Genomic DNA, 19,263 nt, shown 5'->3' with positions numbered 1-19,263 from the left:
TTTTTCATGATTTATCACATTTTTTCTTTTGTCAAATCAACTTCAATAATTAATGTGGTTCAGATAACATAATATTTTGAGTTTCTGTTGATTAAACCAATCGCCTTCATTGTATTAACTCAAATTTTTAATTTCAATGAACTCAAATTTTTAAGGCAGCCAGGTAACTTACTTCTTTAAGATAAACCAACAATTCTTTTTTACAGTGTGCTTTTGAACAGTAGTGTAATTTAATGTCATTTTATTTTTATTATTAGATCACAAGAACAAACATGGTGCACACTTGCATACCTAAAAACATGCCTCATCAAAAATCGAAAAATAAGTTAATTCACCCCACTGAAAATGGAAGATAAAGTTGTGTGCATTGCATTATAGGATAATTCACATTGTATAATTCACATTTTGTAGTCATATGGGTATTCCATGTGTATAGAAAATGTGCATAATACCCCAAGCTGTACTTGCTACATACTGCATAAATAGCAGTAGAGTATTACAGTATATGATATTCTGAACATAACCTCTGGGCTTGTACTGTATATAGGACACGTAGTATGAGAATTGGGATGCAGCCTGTGTGTCTGATAGAGTAAGAGAGAAATAAAGAGAGATATGGGTGCTTACAAAGCATGTAGTGTCCGCTGGTATAGCTGCCAATTGGAAGTAACGTACTGCCTGCAAGAGCAAATTAGCCTCCAGGGAGTTCTTCACCTCAAATTGAAATTGACAGCAGGTGACACTCACAAACTCATTAAAATACCTCTGGCAGAGGTCAGCCTTATGCTGGGCCAGCGCAGGCCAGACAGTCTATCAACAGGGGGGAGATAAATAAATATTTCTTCCAGGGTCGGAAACGGGGAGGAGTTTTATTTCTGGCCTTTCGAATTATTTAACTCAATAACTTGTCCAGGGAGTTCAAAGTATTCTGGGTGGTACGACCTGCAAAGTTTAAATGCTGCTTGTTATTTATTGCCAATAAAGTTTTTATAGCTGTTTGGCCAGTGCGTTTAGAGGCGAGGTGCTGTGATAGATCTCATTTAGAGAATACTAACCTGATGTTCTTTGTGAATTTGGCCACATAAATCCATTTGTGCACCTCTTTTGAGGCATTTGGCTTGCAGAGTGAGTCATGCGGTCAAGTTTTGGTCTGTTTGGATGAAAGCATGTGCCTCAGTGTCCGTCCCACCCATATGGCAAGCGCTGGTCATTAGCAGTGATTTTTGTTTCTCTGTCTCTTTTTCTCTCTCTTTCAATTCATGACTAGCGGCGCAGCTTGCGTGTGCCAGCCATTTAGCATTTGCAATATCGACTGCTGATCTTTTCTGATTCAGTTTAATCCACTAGAGTCGAGTGGCGTGCAGCGTGTGGCATGCATGGAGGGAATTAGGTGTCTCTCAGGAAAGATTTTGAAAACATAGGCAGCTGACTGTTATATCTTCCTAACTGTGATAAAACTTCATGTGCGACTGATATGAAGCGCTCTACGTGGGTAGCATCTCATTGCATGACACTAACCCCAATGGATTCATATGTGAGCTACATGTTCTTCATGTGAAGACCACTATTTTTTAAAAAGTCTTTTTTATTATTTATATAGTGCCTTTCAAACATTTTTCCTGATGTTTTGAAACAGTATGATAATACATTTTTAAATGGATTCAACTAGGCCACTGTACATATATGGAGTCTGAACTATTTTATAATATTAGTTACATAATGTGAACCTGTTTTGCACTGATGCATGGTTTATCATTCATTTGTTATGAATCATTTTGATTGAATGTACTTTATAAAAAAAAAATGTTATTTTCTGTTACCGTTATATAAAATAAATTTTCTTTTGAGAAAAAAAAGTCTCTTCTGATCAAAATACAGTAAAACAGTAAAATTGTTAAATATTATTACTATTTAAAATAGCTGTTTTCTATTTGAATATATTTTAAAATGTAATTTATTCCTGTGATCAAAGCTGAATTTGCAGCATCTTTTCTCCAGTCTACAGTGTCACATGATCCTTCAGAAATCATTTTAATATGCTGATTTGCTGCTTAAAAAACATTTCTTAATATTATCAATGTTGAAAGCAGTTGTGCTGCTTAATATTTTTGTGGAAACTGGGATTTTTTTTTTTTTTTTTTCAGGATTCTTTGATGAATAGAAAGCTCAAAAGAACAGCATTTATTGGACATAGACATCTTTTGTAACATTGTAAATGTCATTATGGTCACTTTTGGTCAATTTAATGCATCATTGAACCTGAATAAAAGTATCTTTTCTTTAAATTTAGTATATAATTTAATTTTATCCATTAGACTTTGGCTTAAAGGTGACTTCATTCTCTTTTTCACCCATATTCAACATTTTCCTCTTTTTTTTTTTTCTCTCTACTGGGTCAAGCTACCCTTTTCGTATCCACTCCTGGTCGTTCCTCCTTTTAGCCCCCAACTATCCCCTACATCCGCCCATATACTCTTCACTTCCCTCATCCCCCTCATCTATGTGTGGGGGTTAGATGTATAAGAACGAAAAAGCCTAGGCTTGTAGAAGGAGAGGCCTAATGAAGAATGTATCGATTTCCTATAAGAAGGATTTAATCAAAGTCCCACGACACATCCACTGGGACAGAAGCCTCGCTACAGCACCAAATTACACTTCATACACCATCTATTTTTCAGCCACAGCGATAAATGGAGGTGCCGAGCAGATAGATGAGAGTCCCTTCAGCTCGTTCATCATACCCAAACTAGGGGAGGAAAGCAAAGTGATTGAGACGGGCAGCAACAACAGCCAATGATAAATAGACCGGGAGGTGTCAAGGGGGCGGAAACAGCATTCACTATTGGAGGAGGAAGCTTTAATTGAATTTGGGAAGAGAAGGTTATATAATGAATGATTCATTTGATCTATAAAAAATATATGACATTATGTCAGTGAGTGCTATGTTGTTGTTGTTGTTGTAGCATAGAGCGTTTGTAGTTTATTAGACAGTAAAGATAAGTAATTCAATTGACTGAACTGTTACTATGGATCATTATGCACTACAGTGGAGGAAGTTTACGTGCGCAACAAATCTGATGTGGATTTGCATCAGCAAAATGCTGTTTGTCAGCAAATACAAGGATTAGCATTTGGATTTGAATATGCAAATTTTACACAAACAAGCAATTTCTATATTTGGCCAATTAATACCATAAAAAATGTCCTCTAAGTGTGATTATCCCTGATTTTGTAGAAATAAAGAAAACAAATATTATTTCAGTGTATTTGATTTAGGGATATTCTGCTTGAGAAGAGGCCACAGAGAATGATTATCTTTGTCACTAGTAAGCAACCCTGTAAGTGAACTTGAAATTAAATTTGATCCTTTATTCTCTCTTGACCCTATTTTCTCTCCTAATGCATTTAGCAGGTCTTATTGTAGCGCTGAAACCCTAATAGTAATTGTTTAAATTTTTAAGGATCAGCGTTCTCCCCTAAAAGTGATCGTGCAGACCAAACCGTCAGTCACAGAGACTTGAGACTTTGAGGGCTGGTAGTACTTACATCATCTACAACATCAAAAAGGCTCGCCCTGATCGGCCTGATGGGGACACTACAGCAGTCAAAAGTATAAAATGGCTCATAACTCCTGACTCCATTAGGTGTAGGCTCAAGTGTCTTATATTGCTGGAATCCTTGGCTCAAGATGGACAAAATACATGCCTTGCGAAATTTTTGGGTATTTTGGATTTTTTGAAAAACCAAAACTAGTCCTAGGTTTTTGGCCCGATCGGAACCAAACCAGTGCAGCGTGATTCTCCGGAGTCTAAAATAGCTACAACTAATGAACGAAATGAGATATTTTCACCAAACTCAGCACACCTATGTAAGAGCTCATTTTGTGGCCGCGTGAAAAAGGATGTGGTGACTGGCCACTTGGTGGCACTATAACAGCAAAAATACTTGAAAACGGCTATATACTTCACCATTAGTCTGGTTAACTTGAAAATTGGCATGCGGTGTCAGAGGTGCTATGATTGTCTATGAGGACATTGACGTATCTCAAAAAACATGTCTTCCATCAGCCAATGAGTTTTGAGCAGCCATCAGACAAAGTTAATGGAGGCCGATAGGAACCAAACTCGCTGGGCCTGTTTGACTCACAGCCTGTGAAATTCAAAAGAAATCAGCCACCAGGGGGTGCCTTCGCATTTTTTTAACTTGCGTAAAGGATTGTGTATAACGCTATTTTTTTTGCACACTCCCACAACATTCATACCGTATGGTAGAACTCCTCATTCTGAGCAACTTTGCCTGTAGGACTGCCTGTCTCCCATCGAATCTTTCGTTAAATATTGGAGATTATTTCAAAATCCAACTTTGGCGAACTAGTCCTAGGTTTTTGGCTCAACCTCGATAACTGTTAAAAAGCTTTAATAACTATATATTTCCTATGGTAAATTGCCTGTATTGGCTGTAAATGGTCTTTTCCATCTATGATCAAGATTGCAGGTTTGCTAAATAAAACATAATATCTTTTTGCGCGTGTGCTTAAAGTCCCCCTGAAATCAAAACTTAAGTTTTTTAGCTTTTAGTATGAATATGTTAGCCTTAATGTTATGAATAAGCTGGTGTGTTCCAAAACAATGACAAAATTCACATTTAGGAGATATAAGCATTCAAAACTTACAGTCTCTCTCTTCCGCTAAAATGGATCATGGATTTTCATGACATCACATCGCACTTCAGCTTCTCATCAAGTCTTCTGTCCAATCAAATGCTCTCTAGAATATGCAGTCCCACCCCCTCCTACACTATCAACAGACAAGCTGCAGCTGAAATCGGTCATTTGTTCACACATTTACTAGTTTCTACATGGTTAATGGCACATAGTGCACTATATAGAGAACAGGGAACGATTCAGACAGTGTAAATATGCTTTCCATTGACGCGAATGAAGTCCGTTTTCGCATTAGTGTCACGTGAACCGACGCAGTGCGAGCACAGTCTGCTCTGGCCCAGGGACACGAGAGCACAGAGCGGATCATATCCGCGAGTCGGACCCATTAAAATTCTGCACAGAAAGCTATATTTTAAAGTAATATAGAGGAGATTAGGAGGAGAAATGGTTAAATATTAAAAGGAAACAGAGGTTTTACTGAGTTTAACGACTCTGGCCGAGCTGTGATATAAACGAAACGCTATTGGCTATTTTAAAAAAAGGGCGGGGCTGTTCGATATATCACCTGTCTTCCTGTTTCAGTTGAAATCACGTCAACACATTGAAAAATGCTGTGCATTATAAAAAACTTCAGCGGGCCTTTAAAGGCCTTAAAGAGCTTGAACCCCAATAATTGTTGCTTGCAGCTATATTTATTATTATAACTAAAACTACAACTAAAACCAATTTACTTGACATTTTACTTTTACATTAACATAACATACTGTTATTTGAAATAAAATAAACATTACCTAAGATACAATAAAATATATAAAAAAAAAAATGTAAACATTTTATTTCAGCTAGTTGGCAAGGCAACATTTCTCATTTTCATTTAGTGTGAACTGATGTGCTTAAAAAACTAAAACTGAAATAAAAATGATATAAATAAAATCTATAGACATTTTTAAAAAATGACAAAAAAAGAACAAAATTACTAAAATGTAATGATATAATGATATAAATCTCAATGATATAAAATAACACTATTGTGAACAACTCATTGGTGCATGTTATTTAAAGGAAGAAAATCTTTTTTCAAGCTTCCATGAAAATGTAATAACTTGCATCATCTCTGAAACTTTTTTTTTGACTAACAACACAGAGGCTGTGCATGTAGGGGAAAAAGGTTTTTTTTTTTTTTTCAATAACAAAAAGTCTTTTGTCAATAACACTAGATAACATTAAGGCAATACAATTATGCCAATAAAGCCAAATAATGATAGATCTGATAAAGAAATGTATCCACTGAGATACATACTGATGGAAGCGCTCTCACAAATCAATTAGACCTTTCGCCTCCGCATCCCGGATAAAAAGCCTCTTCAAAAGAGGTGTTTCAGAAGAGAAGTAGACCCTCACAATCCACAATCACATTTAGGTTTGGCTTCATTCTGATATATGCTTTCTCACTCATAAATACATCCCATTTCTGAAGTGAAATGAGCTGCAAATGCCGTTGACTTCAAAGCGTTTTTCAATTAGAAGGTACACACACTTTAGAGACTTTTTCTCCCCTTTTTCTTATCAGGCTACAAATGAAGGGCCTTTTATGTTGGTGTGTTACTATGGTGACTAGTTATCCTGTGCGAGCTGTGCTTGAAAGACCCCCACTGGTAAAGTATGCTGTAAATAGTTGTACAATAGTTCATCTGCATATCTACTCCTTGATTGGAGTGGCTGCAGTGGCGTGCCTCTTGGGCAAGAGAAGTGAATCTAAATAGTTTTGCTCCAGAAACATCAACTAAATCAAACCCGTATTGTTGTGTGAATACGACACAATCTTAGAAAAAGAGCGAATGTCCGCTGTTTGCCTCAAGAGTTATGGCGAAAGCTAGAATTAAACATAGTCTTTTCTAAATGAGTGATTCATGCATAAAAGACTGATTGGGAACTCATAATGAATGCAAAAAACGTCACACAAAAAGCTTTGCACACATACCATGTACCACAAACAGAACACAAGAAAGTTTTCTGATGCTTTTATTTTTTAGAAAAGTTGTCAACTTTTGATTGTCTTTTAATGTCATGCTGTTTGTTAGAGAAAATTTTGTCGTTTTGGTAACACTTTAGATTAGGGAACACATATTCAGTATTAACTAGGAGTTTTCCCTCAGTAAACTCTTAATTATTGCTTTATTGATAATAAGTGAGGTAGTTGTTGAAGTGGGTTCAGGTATGGGGTAGGGTTAAAGGGATCCTTGATTATGATTTCACTTTTTAACTTTAGTTAGTGTGTAATGTTCCTGTTTGAGCATAAAAAACATTTGCAAAGTTACGACGCTCAAAGTTCAATGCAAAGGGAGATATTTTCTTTTACAGAAATCACTTTTTAAGGACTACAACAAATGGCTGTAGGGACTACAACGAGCTTCTTCCCGGGTTGGTGACATCTCAAACCACAAAATTTACAAACCCTGCCCCCAGGAACACACAACAAAAGGGGTGAGGCCATGTTGGGCTGCTTTAGAGGACACCAGAGACTTATATTACATCTTGTAAAAGGGGCATTATAGGTCCCCTTTAAGGGACCTTAAATATGGTCATGCAGGATAAGGCATTAATATGTGCTTTATAAGTACTAATAAATATGCCAATATGCTTCTAATATGCATGCTAATAAACAACTAGTTAACAGTAAATATGTGTTTACTAATCTAAAGTGTTACCAGAGTTTTTCTCTTCTATCATCTGGTGATTTCAGGGGAAAAACACTTCAATTCAGGTTCTGGGATTTTAACATATCTACAAAGACACTCCAAACAACAGATGTTTTTATATAGGCCAGTGTGCATTATTTACGATATTCTAATCCAACAGAATAATAAACACCTTTAGAAGAAAGAAATGGGCAGCACACTCTCAAAATGTGGATTTGTTTGTCATAAACTATTCCTGCATCTCATTTGCCTGTTTTCTCTCGCCCAACACCAGTTAGTCCCTCTGCGTTAATCCACACATGGATTGTCACATCCTGACAAATGGTCCAGCAGTCAACACATGCTATATATAGCAGTCTGCTGGGTGGTCTTTAAAATGCTGCTTTTTCAGTCTCACTGGCAGTAAAGTGAATTGCATGAGCTCGGGTGAATGTTACTGTTGCTTGTCAGATGGAATGGCTGCAGTTCTCATGTGGTCTCATGCAGTTGCCAGGTCAGTGCTTTCTGCTTGGGTCATCCTTGATTCTTTGACCTAATGTTTACTCTAAAGATTAGGAGATGTCTGTTCAGTTCAACAGTCGTTCTGGACAGGTCCCTCGACTAGCTTTTACTTTGATATTAAATTGCATATGTATTACATATATAGTGTGTGTATATGTGTGTGTGTGTGTGTGTGTGTGTGTATATATATATATATATATATATATATATATATATATATATATATATACACACACACACACACACATACATATACATATATATAGAGAGAGACATTCACACCAGTGGCCTGCTGGAGGTCATTTTGTAGGGCTCTGGCAGTGCTCAGTTCCTCCTTGTACAAAGGAGCAGATACCGGTCCTGCTGATGGGTTAAGGACCTTCTACAGCCCTGTCCAGCTCTCCAAGAGTAACTGCCTGTCTCCTGGAATCTCCTCCATGCACTTGAGACTGTGCTGGGAGATACAGCAAACCTTCTGGCAATGGCACGTATTGATGTGCCATCCTGGATGAGTTTGACTGCCTGTGCAACCTCTGTAGGGTCCAGGTATCGCCTCATGCTACCAGTAGTGACACTGACCCTAGCCAAATGCAAAACTAGTGAAAAACAGTCAGAAAAGATGAGTAGGGAAAAAAATGTTAGTGGCCTCCACCTGTAAAACCATTCCTGTTTTGGGGGTCGTCTCATTGTTGCCCATCTAGTGCACCTGTTGTTAATTTCATTATCACCAAAGCAGCTGAAACTGATTAACAACCCCCTCTGCTACTTAACTGACCAGATCAATATCCCAGGAGTTTAACTGACTTTATGCTATTCTCGGATTAAAAAGTGCTCCTTTAATTTTTTTGAGCAGTGTATTTAATGCTTTGCTAGGGTCACTAGGTGGTTATTAGGGTGTACTTGCAAAAGGAGTCACTGAAAAAGGCTCACCACTAATGCACAAACAACAGCAGAGATAAAAAAATAAAAATAAAAACGAGAAAGTCTAAATGTTGTTGGACTACCTGTTGTATAAATAAAAACTCTGTTCTATTCAACCATGGCAACTGTATTGATATTTAATTCTTACTATTGGTTTAGATTTAAGATTTGAATTGGATCCATAATTACCTGCCTAAAGCTGCTGTAAGCACTTTCTGCACATTTCTATTTTAAAAAAAGTGAAAAAAAGTTTCCCCTTAGTCAAACTGATAGTCCGCTCCAAATGATGTCATTGGCAAAGAGCCGTTGTCTTAAAAAATGCTTACAGCAGCTTTAAGTCTTATTCTTACACAATATGTGCACTTTCAGATCAGTTGAGTACAAAAATGTCTGCCAAGACCTTCCTAAAATTTGGTTTGTAGACATTATGTTGAACACTGAAGAGTGCTTAAATGTATTCACCATCATAAACAACTAAACTAACAATATTTAAAGTATGTAACTAGATTTTTAGCCTACATCTTCTGAAGAAAATGTGCTTACCCTTGCAAAAGTCACTGCCACAATGCTTTTTTGTTTTGGGTGGTTGCCAGGGTGTTTCTTTGTGGTTTCTACGGTATTCTTAGTATTTTTAGCTTGTTGCTAGGGTGGTGACTTTCTGACTCAAGTCCGTAGCTCAAGAAATTTACATTTATGTATTTGGTAGATGTTTTTATCCAAAGTGACTTACATTGCATTCAAGCTTTACATTTGCATTTCCCGGGAATCGAACCCATGACCTTGCCATGCTCTACTATTTGAGCTACAGAAAGGCACAAACAGTGCACAACAAATTATGCACTGAAGTTTAGCGTTTTTCAAAGCCCCTAATGCTGATTATGCAATATAGTAAGTGCCTTAGCAACACCACCAATTATGATATTCTGCTAGTGCTTTGTTACAAAAATGCACCGCTCTTCTTGTAAGTAAAGCTAGCAAACAGTATCTATTCTTACCGAGAAACAATGTTAAGCATTTTTATGACAGTGCCATGTCACTTTAAAATAACAGGCTGAGATGCAACATGATTTTTTTTGTTGTTGCTTTGGGCCATTTTGCTTTAGGCTCATTTGTTTTGAATCCGTAAAGTGAACATGAGGCTAATGGAATTGGTTGTTTTTGTCTTATTATGTACAGTTTGAAGCACTTCCCTTGTTATTCCCTTTCTAAAACGTGCGTGCATACAGAACGAGAGGGGGAGAGAGTCTTTGCAACATTAAATCTGCATTAACTCTGATAAACCAAGGACCAGCCCCGGCAACTTGAATAAAAAGTGCCAGAGGGTCCAAATCTTCCCTGGCGTCTTAGTGATGGCGTGCCCTCTGGCCTAGCTAGGCTACAAAGGCCACAGAAGTGCTGCTGCTTTGTTGATTTAGTAGTGTTCAGCTAAGGAAGGGGAAAGTCAGTCTTCCCAAAGGAACAGTCCTAAAGCCCAATAATTTTATGATATATCTGGTTGGAAGAGCCAAAGCAAGACTTTATCAGCAATACCAGATGTAGCCTGGAGCCATTTAGAGCTGTCTCGAGGAAAAGGTCTTCTCTGTCTCTGGGCATACTTGGATGAGTTTATGTAAAATAGGAGTCTTTTTATTAATATTTTTGTATGTGCTTTGGTTTGATACAGTATATGTTTTGCACTTATCCATGGGGGGTGAAAAGAGTCTGCTTTCGCCTTAGGAAGGCAGACAGAAGTCTTTTTTTGTCATTTTCTCTGCACTTGACTTCAATTTTACCTTCTTTGGAAGTTGCACTGTTCTGAAGGTTCGAATATAGGTAGCATCTTGTGACATCTGTAATGAGAGGTAGGTAGTGGATGTTTGGAGTGTGTTTTTAATGCTCAGATCATGAAAAAATCTGATAGACTTTTAAGAGCTCAACCTATTTCTAAACAATATTTATGCAATTTGTTTGGATTAGGAGAATCATTGCATGAATATCTAAACACCAGGAGGTTTTAAGTGTTATATGTTTGTGCAGTTAATTTTGTGTGATTAATATTTTTTTTAATAGAGCAGTAAAATATATGCAATTAGCTAATCAGGTTCTCTGACCTATATGTATCTGTGCTAAGGAATTTGGGTTACATATTTTCAAAGACTATAGAATAGACATACAAAGACTATGAATGGGAGAAACTGCAATGCACGATATGGCTGAATACGACCCACCTTCTTAATCCAGTTCCAATCACTGATTGGTAAAGTCATTGCGTCACTTCAGCTGCCATTAAAATCCCATAGAAACCTAAGACTCGTGCTTAGGACTGCTCATGCGCATTGGCTGATCTAGCTTGAAACATAAGCTTTTTTTAACGCTATTTGAGCAAAAGTAACAACATTTAAGGGACAGTTCATGTCAGATTTTGTTGCTGATTTGAAATGTTATTTAACTTTTAGTTCGGCAAGCAGAGATTTTAGGATTCCCCCGTTCAGGTAGATAGGACTTGGTCTTAGATGCTCGAAATAGCTGCCTGGAGGCATTGCAAATATGGCCGCCGAGTGAGCAAACTTTCCTATAGTATGATAAGTGCTGTTTCAACTATGTCTGTATTAGTTAACTTATAGCATAGCATACTGATACCCGATTAGCTTGATAGCTTAGTTTATACATGCATTTGCACTTACCCTACATGTAATCACAATCATCTTTAATGTAATTATGTATTAAATTAAGTGTTAAATGTCCAGATATTTCAGTTATAAATAAAACAAATAAATGATGTTCAATTATTCACTTAATAAGCTATTATAATTTATTAATTAACAGTTAATCAAGTGTAAGAAATTACGTTGAGTTGGTTTTATCATGCACTAATTAATATAGTAAGCTATATGTCTATTTTAAATTAATACCATTCATATATACTTAGGATGATCATTAACTGACAGTTTGGAGAGACCCAAGTCTCTTTCTTCAGCGACTCTTTCTTCAGGTTACATCCTTATGCCAGCAGGTGGCGACAAGTTGAATCATTGAACCATTCATTAAACCGATTTGTTCAAAAACACTGATTCATCCAGAAACAAAACACACTTGTGTTGCTCTGAGACGTTAGAACTACTTAATTTGTCAAGCTATTTTTATTTTTGAAGGAAAAATAGATAAAGTAAATGGGGAATATTGTGCCTAAAATGTAAGTTACTCAGTTTTAGCTGTTGTGTAAAAGCAACATCAAACTTGACATCACAAAGTCGGTCTACTGCACTTGGCCGCTGGTTGGCTACACACAACACTCACTATGAATGTGATATTGCATAATTATGAATACATAAAATACATTTTGTTAAAATATTAAACCATGCCATATGCAAATGTTAATAAATATATTTTAAAATAATAATATTTCATTATTTTTAATTTAAACGACTGGAAATTTTCATGCCATAATATTTGTTAAGACCCTCATTGTCCTCTTTGTTTCATGTTTTTCATGCGGGCATGCCAACACACCAACACACAATTGTTCATGTATTGAAAAAAGAAGCCTTACTGCACAAACGAGACAAAGCTATTTCCTTCTCTCTGCTTTTGTTTTTATGACTAATCACTGTGAACTTGACATATAGGTGCCTGTAGCTCAGAGGACACATAAACATATATAACCACACATACATACACACAAAACATAGCTGGTGCCAACCATTAGAATTATATTTCCCAGTGCTGCTCTCTCTTAGCATCAGCACATGCAACCACAGCACTGATCCAATAACTCAAACGGGGAAGAAAAATAATCAATACTGTCATCCGTTCGTCTGCAGCACCCCCCATATCCCTCGTCATCCAGCTCACAGTGAAGTATGACACCCAATGACCTTCATGCATCCATTGGCACCCCGTGTTTATTTTCCTCTGCTAATTATTCTGTGGTTTCAGAGGCCATTGGTAATAAGCAAGACATCAGACGCTGACGGGAAATTAGCGAAGTGAGATAGAGAAAAGGAAAAGAAGGGATGAGAGGGGACCTCATCATTACAAGCACACTCGTTTATTCTGCGTTCTCTTTTATCTCTGGCAACACCTGCCCTCAGAGTCGAGAAAAAGGAAAATAGAGAATTTGGAGCTGATGCGTGCCTGGTTTTTTTTTTTTTTTTTTTTTTGGGGGGGGGGGGGGGGGGGGGGGGTAGTAGAGTTATAAATTTGACACAAGCAGCCACCAACCATGTGTATTTTCCTCAGCTGCCGTGCCGCCTGGTTTAAAGGGATAGTTAATCTAAAAATGAAAATTCTGTCATCATTTGCTCACCCTTGTGTCGCTGTAAACTCATTTGACTTTCTCTCTTCTGTGGAACACAAAAGGAGAAATTTTGAAGAATGTCCTGGCCATTGTGTTTAATATAATGAAAGAGAAAGAGACTGTCAAGCTCCAAAATCACAATAACCCATTATTCTAAAATTATTCTAAAAGTGGTCCATGTGATTTGTGCACTATATTCCGAGTCTTTATAAGCTGTATGATAGCTGTGTGTGAGGAAGAAACTGAAAAAGTCAATGAATTATAGACTGCTTTTATGATGTTCATTGCGACTGCATGTTTTTGTTTTTTTACCAATAATAACAGATCTTAACTATAGCATTCTGTATCTGCAAGATTATGAATATTTGCAACTTTTCACCTGCATTTTTCATGAATGTGTGAATAAGTGCTACCTAAGAGTCTGTATATTCATGACATGCTGAAATGTCATGTTAACTTAATTTAGGGCCCACAGGTTTTATGTTGTAAGTAGTTGTAATTTAAAGGGATAGTTCATCCAAAAATGAAAATTAATTTACTCACTTATTTAGTTATGGGCAGTGGCGGCTGGAGCTAAAAATATTTGGGGGGGGCGCAAACAAACCGAATTAGAAATACAGGACGGAATGTAATTGTTAAATAACCATTTAAGAAGTGATATAATGAACAAATGTAAATATGTAACGAATGTAATGCATGACAGAATGTATCATTACTGCTTAGCTAAAACATGGAAAATTCAGCATTTAAAGCATGCCATAATGTAGAGCTGGGCGACATGGCCAAAAAATCATATCTCTGTATTTTTCTCAGTATTTTGTACATTTTTCTATTTGAATTATAAAAAAATCTGTATTTAATTAAAACATGTTGTTTCACATCCTGCCCAATATTGTCCTACAAACAATGTTCATATTGAAGGCTATGAAAACATAGTGAATGTAACCGTGTAGCCTATGCTATATTATGTGCAAAAAAGAGGTCAAATCACATTAGGCCTACATTCTAACATTGTAACATTACAATCTAAAAACAAAATAATGCTTTTTAAAGCAGAATTTAAGTTCACTAAACTAAAAATGAAAATAAATAAAAACAAAAGCACCGACTAATTATTAGGCTATTTTGATTACCCTACTAAAATAGTCACTTTACAGTTACTGCTATCATAAAAATACATTTAGTTGTAGGTTTGAAATTCTACATATGGCACATTTATGTTCACCAACAACAAGAAATATTCAACAACAAATATTTTAGCAAACTGTATATTTTAGTCAGAATTATTGCGCTCCTATTCTATTGGCGGCGGCGCTCGTTCACAGTTTTTTATTTGTGTTTGTATAAGGCTCATCCACTCCTGACAGCAAAATGGAAATATTTTCTTGACTTTCTAACATTTACAGATGGAGAATATGTCTGTGAAATGTAAGTTGTGCATTGGGGAAATTATTGGATGTTACTTCAGCTTAAAGATTAGTAATAGAGGTTTGTTTGTTTCATACCAGTCGCTGCACGAATTAAGGTTACATATGATGACGAAAGCAGGTTAGTGCTAGCCCTCCCAGAACCCATAGATATTGCATTGCAGTGCCTGCCGTTCGAAAAAAAAAAATCTTTGAATGGAAGTCTATGAGAACACTCGACCAGAGTGAAATCGCCCCAAAAGAGGCAGTACTCCATAGAACGTGACTTGACACTGATTGGACTATAGCTTATATCGAGGTAGAACAAACAGTCTAGAGCAGTGACGGCTAGTGTAACACTGTGGTTGAATGTGATTGAAAAAATCCGTCCCTTTCGGACTTTTGTGGTGTGTCGCCCTATTGCCCTAATGAAGAAACCAGGTAACCAAACAGTTGATGGGCCCCACTGACTTCCATAGTATGGAAAAAAATACTATGGAAGTCAGTGGGGTTTTGTTACCGACATTCTTCAAAATATTTTCTTTTGTGTTCAGCAAAAGAAAGAAATTTGTACAGGTTTGGAACTACTTGAGGGTGAGTAAATGATGACAGAATTCTTTAATGAACTATCCCTTTAACTAATGGGAAATATTTAAATTTGTTTCCTTAAATATTCAACCTAATTTCCTAGATTAGATACATTACTATTCAAAAGTTTGGGGGTCAGTAAGATTTTTTAAATGTTTTCTGAAAGAAGAACTTATACTTACCAAGGCTGCATTTATTTAATCAAGAATAAAGTAAAAATCGCAATATTGTGAAATATTTTTACAATTTAAAATAACTGTTTTCTTTTTTAAAATGCACTTTATTCCTGTGATGAAAGTGTAATTTTCAGCATCATTACTCCAGTCTTCAGTGTCACATGACCCTTCAGAAATCGTTCTAATGTGCTGATTTGCTGCTCAAGAGATATTTCTTATTATTATCAATGTTGAAAACAGTAGTTCAGGATTATTTTATGAATAGGATGTTCAAAAGAACAGCATTTACTTTGAATAAAAATCTTTTGTAACATTATGAAAATCTTTACTGTCACTTTTGATCAATTTAATGCAAAAATCTTACTGATCTTACTCATTTTTCAAAGTGCATTTGCAATATTTAACATTCATCTGTTGGTCGAGGTGTAAGTTTCCCACTGCGACCCTGTGACTGATACTGGCAGTGACATACTGAGCATAACGAGGTCCACTGTGTTGCCAATATTGAGGTGTGCACAATAGGGAGGTGAGAGCTACGCTTGAGGGACATTCACCAATCAAACGGTGGTCTGCTCTTTACTCCCCGGAGTGATAACGGTGACAGCAGTGCTGCACAACTGACGCCCTTGGGTGTCTGAAAGGAAGAGGAAGAAGGCGAGCAAAGATGTGCAATATTTGGCAGTTTTTCTTCTTTATCTCATTTATACAGTTGTCTGCAACAATCATGCCACCATTTTGTTTGAGTTTATTTACATATTCATATGTTTAATGCATTTATTGCATATTATTTGAAAGATTGATTTAAATAAAATATGAATAAGTTACATTGTACACTGCATAAATGTAACTCATAGTAAAGGAACAGTTCACCCAAAAAATGAAAATTCTGTCATCATTTACTCACCTCATGTCGTTCCAAACCTGTATGAGATTCTTTCTTCTGTGGAACGTAAAGTCTCAGTGTTTTTTATGAATAATGACACAATTTTCAGTCATCCATTGCATTTTGTCACTTCATAGATCTACGGCGATTTTCAAGCATTACCTAAGTTACAATACTTTAGGGAAGATCATTCATACAAATAATAAATAATTTTTTAAATGGTAGACAAAACTGATTATTGGAGTACGTTTTTCAAGAGGATACTATTGCAAACGCAGCCTAGTACATTCCTAAAAATCTCTTTTTATTCTCCACGGAAGAAAACAAGTTGTACTCTTTTGGGGTTTATTCCTTAACAATCAAATAAAACAAAAATCTCTTTAAATCTCTGCTCGCACCACAATTGTGCATGCTGCACCCGGTAGAAAGCACCTGAGGAGCTGATTGGCTGATGAATTGATGCCTTCCTCAATACTCAGACTCTCATTTAGTTGCCTTAGGCAACCGTGGAGGAAACCTAATTCCCAAAGTGCTGTTTCCAAACAGAATTTGATGCTGTTTGATCCCAACAGAGGGCTATCAACATCTCAGGGAAAGGTACCAGACAGTTTCATGCTTGTTCGGTTTGTACATGCAGGGAGGGGCAGGTGGTCTTATTTCGAGCTATTAAGTGACCTCCAAACACATTTGCCTGTCTATAAAATACCGTTACTGACAGAGATGATTTTGGCACAAGCTCAAATAGAATATAAATTATCCCCAGCACCCACGTGCAGTAATCACTAGTGTGTGTGTGTGTGTGTGTGTGAGAGAGAGAGAGAGTTCAAGCACATGACTTTGTAAAGTCAAACAAAATTCAATTTGTTCTGCATTATGGCAATTACAGAGCTGATCAAGGGTAGTGTGCATGTATAATTGCTCATTGTGTTTTTACTATGATTGACTCATGGATCTGACAAGGTTTCAGTTTACTCATATTTTATATATGCTCTTTTATTATATTATATTATATTATATTATATACAAATAATGAAACTGTTACTATATATAAACTAAATACTTAATACGTTCAGAAGACTGAATAACTAAATTCAACCATATTACTTAATAATTGCAATAAATGCAGAAACTATTAACTAGTTGCTTATTAGCATGCATATTACTAGGATATTGGCTGTTACTAGTACTTATAAAGCACATATTAATGCCTTATTCTGCATGTCTACCATATTGTACATCCCTTTATATATGTATATATATATATATATATATATATATATATATATAATTATTATTATTACCAATTAACATGTTTTGTATAGCATTTTCCAAATTACTAATATTTTCCACAGTGTAGACAGAATCCATAGTTTAATACTCAGATGCACCTTTACAGCAAGTCTTGCAATAGATCAACAACAGTCAATAAACCGCACATAACTACACTGTAATTTTAAAATCTCAGTTTATCTTGTGTTCTTTAAGAAGTGTTGAATCCATTATGAGTAAATGATATACTCGTATGAGCACATTATCAGTATGCTGAAAGTGCTGAGAGTTCAGTTTAACACACTTTAACCTGAAATGTTACTACTACAAAATGCAAAACAGGCTTCAGGTCAGCAGTAAAGGCAGATGATCATCCATCCAGCCCCCCGGACATTTTAATAACCTGGTGTTAGTGTGTTGTGCAGTGCAAGCTGCTGCTTCTGGGAAACTCGTGTGGTGGGACAGCGCTGCCAAATCTCTGGAGAGTCAAACATTTGCGTGCCAGAGTCACATGCTTACCTCACAGTGCAGTATGAGAGAGAGAGAGAGAGAGAGCGCTCTGTGTCTCTATTCCTGATGGACCGCTTCGCTGTTTGGCCTGGACTCTATCCAATTCAATCTCTGCTCTGTTAATTTCATCCATTACACTGTTAAAAAACAGTTCCCTGTGCTCACCACATTACTGGTGATTAAATATGCCAGTTATACTTGTTGCACAGATGTATCAGCCAATTATTGATCGAACTGAAATTATCAGTATATTGTCCGTAAGCATGAAAAATGCTGATTAATATTAATAAAAAATAGTATTTTTAATAATAATTTATGAGGTATATTTATTGCATTGTACAGGGTTTTTTCTGCTCATAATCTAATCAATGAATACATTCAAGAATAAATGAAATCTGGAAATGAAAAGCATGTTGGATGCTTCTTGTATGAGTTAGATTGATGTTGTTGAGCATCAAAAGAATAGTCTTGAGCCATAATGATGCAAGTATTTGTGTTTATATGTGCACAGTTCTCTTCTTTCTTTGGTGAGAGTAACTTTTATTTTATATTTAGCATCAGAGTTTTTTCTAGAATGCCTAAAGTAGTTTTTCCCTTAACTTCATGTGGTGAAACATATGCAATATATTACTTGCATTAAATCACCAAAACAAGTAAGAGGTATTGCATCTCACAGGAGTCTGTGAATGGCATGCGCAGTGTAGAAGAAAAAGGCAAAATAATTATATTATCAAATTAATTTTTAATAAAATGATGCAAAATAGTTTCATGGCTTGTAAATTTTCTTTATTCATTTGGACCACAGTTGTGTCTCATGCAATACATAATGAAACAAACTGCTGTGAAAGAGCAAAAATATTATTTTTGTTGTAAAGAGTGAACGCTTAAAGTTCACTTTTTATAAATTCTTTAACTTTTACATGCAGTTTTGATTGCAATAATCACAATCACAGTGATAATGCTATGTTTTTCCACTGTTCCACAATTGGTAAAAATGGGGTTTATTGATTAGAGATTAAATAAGAGACACTATAATATTTTTAAGAATATTATTATTTGAATAAAGATGCAAAAGTGATCAAAAGTGACAGTAAAGACATTTATGTCACAATAAAATTTCTTTTTCAAATAAATGCTGTTCTTTAGAACTTTCCTGAAGTATCATGGTTTTCACATAAATATTAAGCAGCACAACTGTTTTCAACATTGAATAATAAGAAAAAATATTTTTGAATATCAAAGCAGCATATTAGAATGATTTCTGAAGAAATAATTTTTGATTGCTGAAAATTCAGCTTTGCCATCACAGGAATAAATTATATACAGTATGTTTGTTTATATATTATTATAATATAATATGTTTATTTAAAT

At 35.9% G+C, this 19,263-nt stretch overlaps 1 protein-coding gene across 4 annotated transcripts in view; it reads left to right on the top strand.

Moving 5' to 3' along the window:
- The window catches only part of raly (RALY heterogeneous nuclear ribonucleoprotein), an 89,553-nt gene that overhangs the window by 47,197 nt on the left and 23,093 nt on the right, over positions 1–19,263 (top strand). The window contains exon 1 of one of the 4 annotated variants that reach the window (XM_051895975.1): positions 7,760–7,855. The exons of the other annotated variants lie outside the window; for them this stretch is intronic. Within the exon in view, the coding sequence (XP_051751935.1) occupies positions 7,793–7,855 (63 nt within the window). The 5' untranslated portion in view covers positions 7,760–7,792. Of the gene's footprint in view, positions 1–7,759; positions 7,856–19,263 lie in introns of those variants that run through there. 4 annotated transcript variants of the gene reach the window in all.

The sequence above is a fragment of the Ctenopharyngodon idella genome, chromosome 6, assembly GCF_019924925.1.
Source record: "Ctenopharyngodon idella isolate HZGC_01 chromosome 6, HZGC01, whole genome shotgun sequence".
NCBI lineage: Eukaryota > Metazoa > Chordata > Actinopteri > Cypriniformes > Xenocyprididae > Ctenopharyngodon > Ctenopharyngodon idella.
The sequence above is the reverse complement of the archived record's forward strand: the minus strand, read 5'-3'. Positions and strand labels throughout refer to the sequence as shown.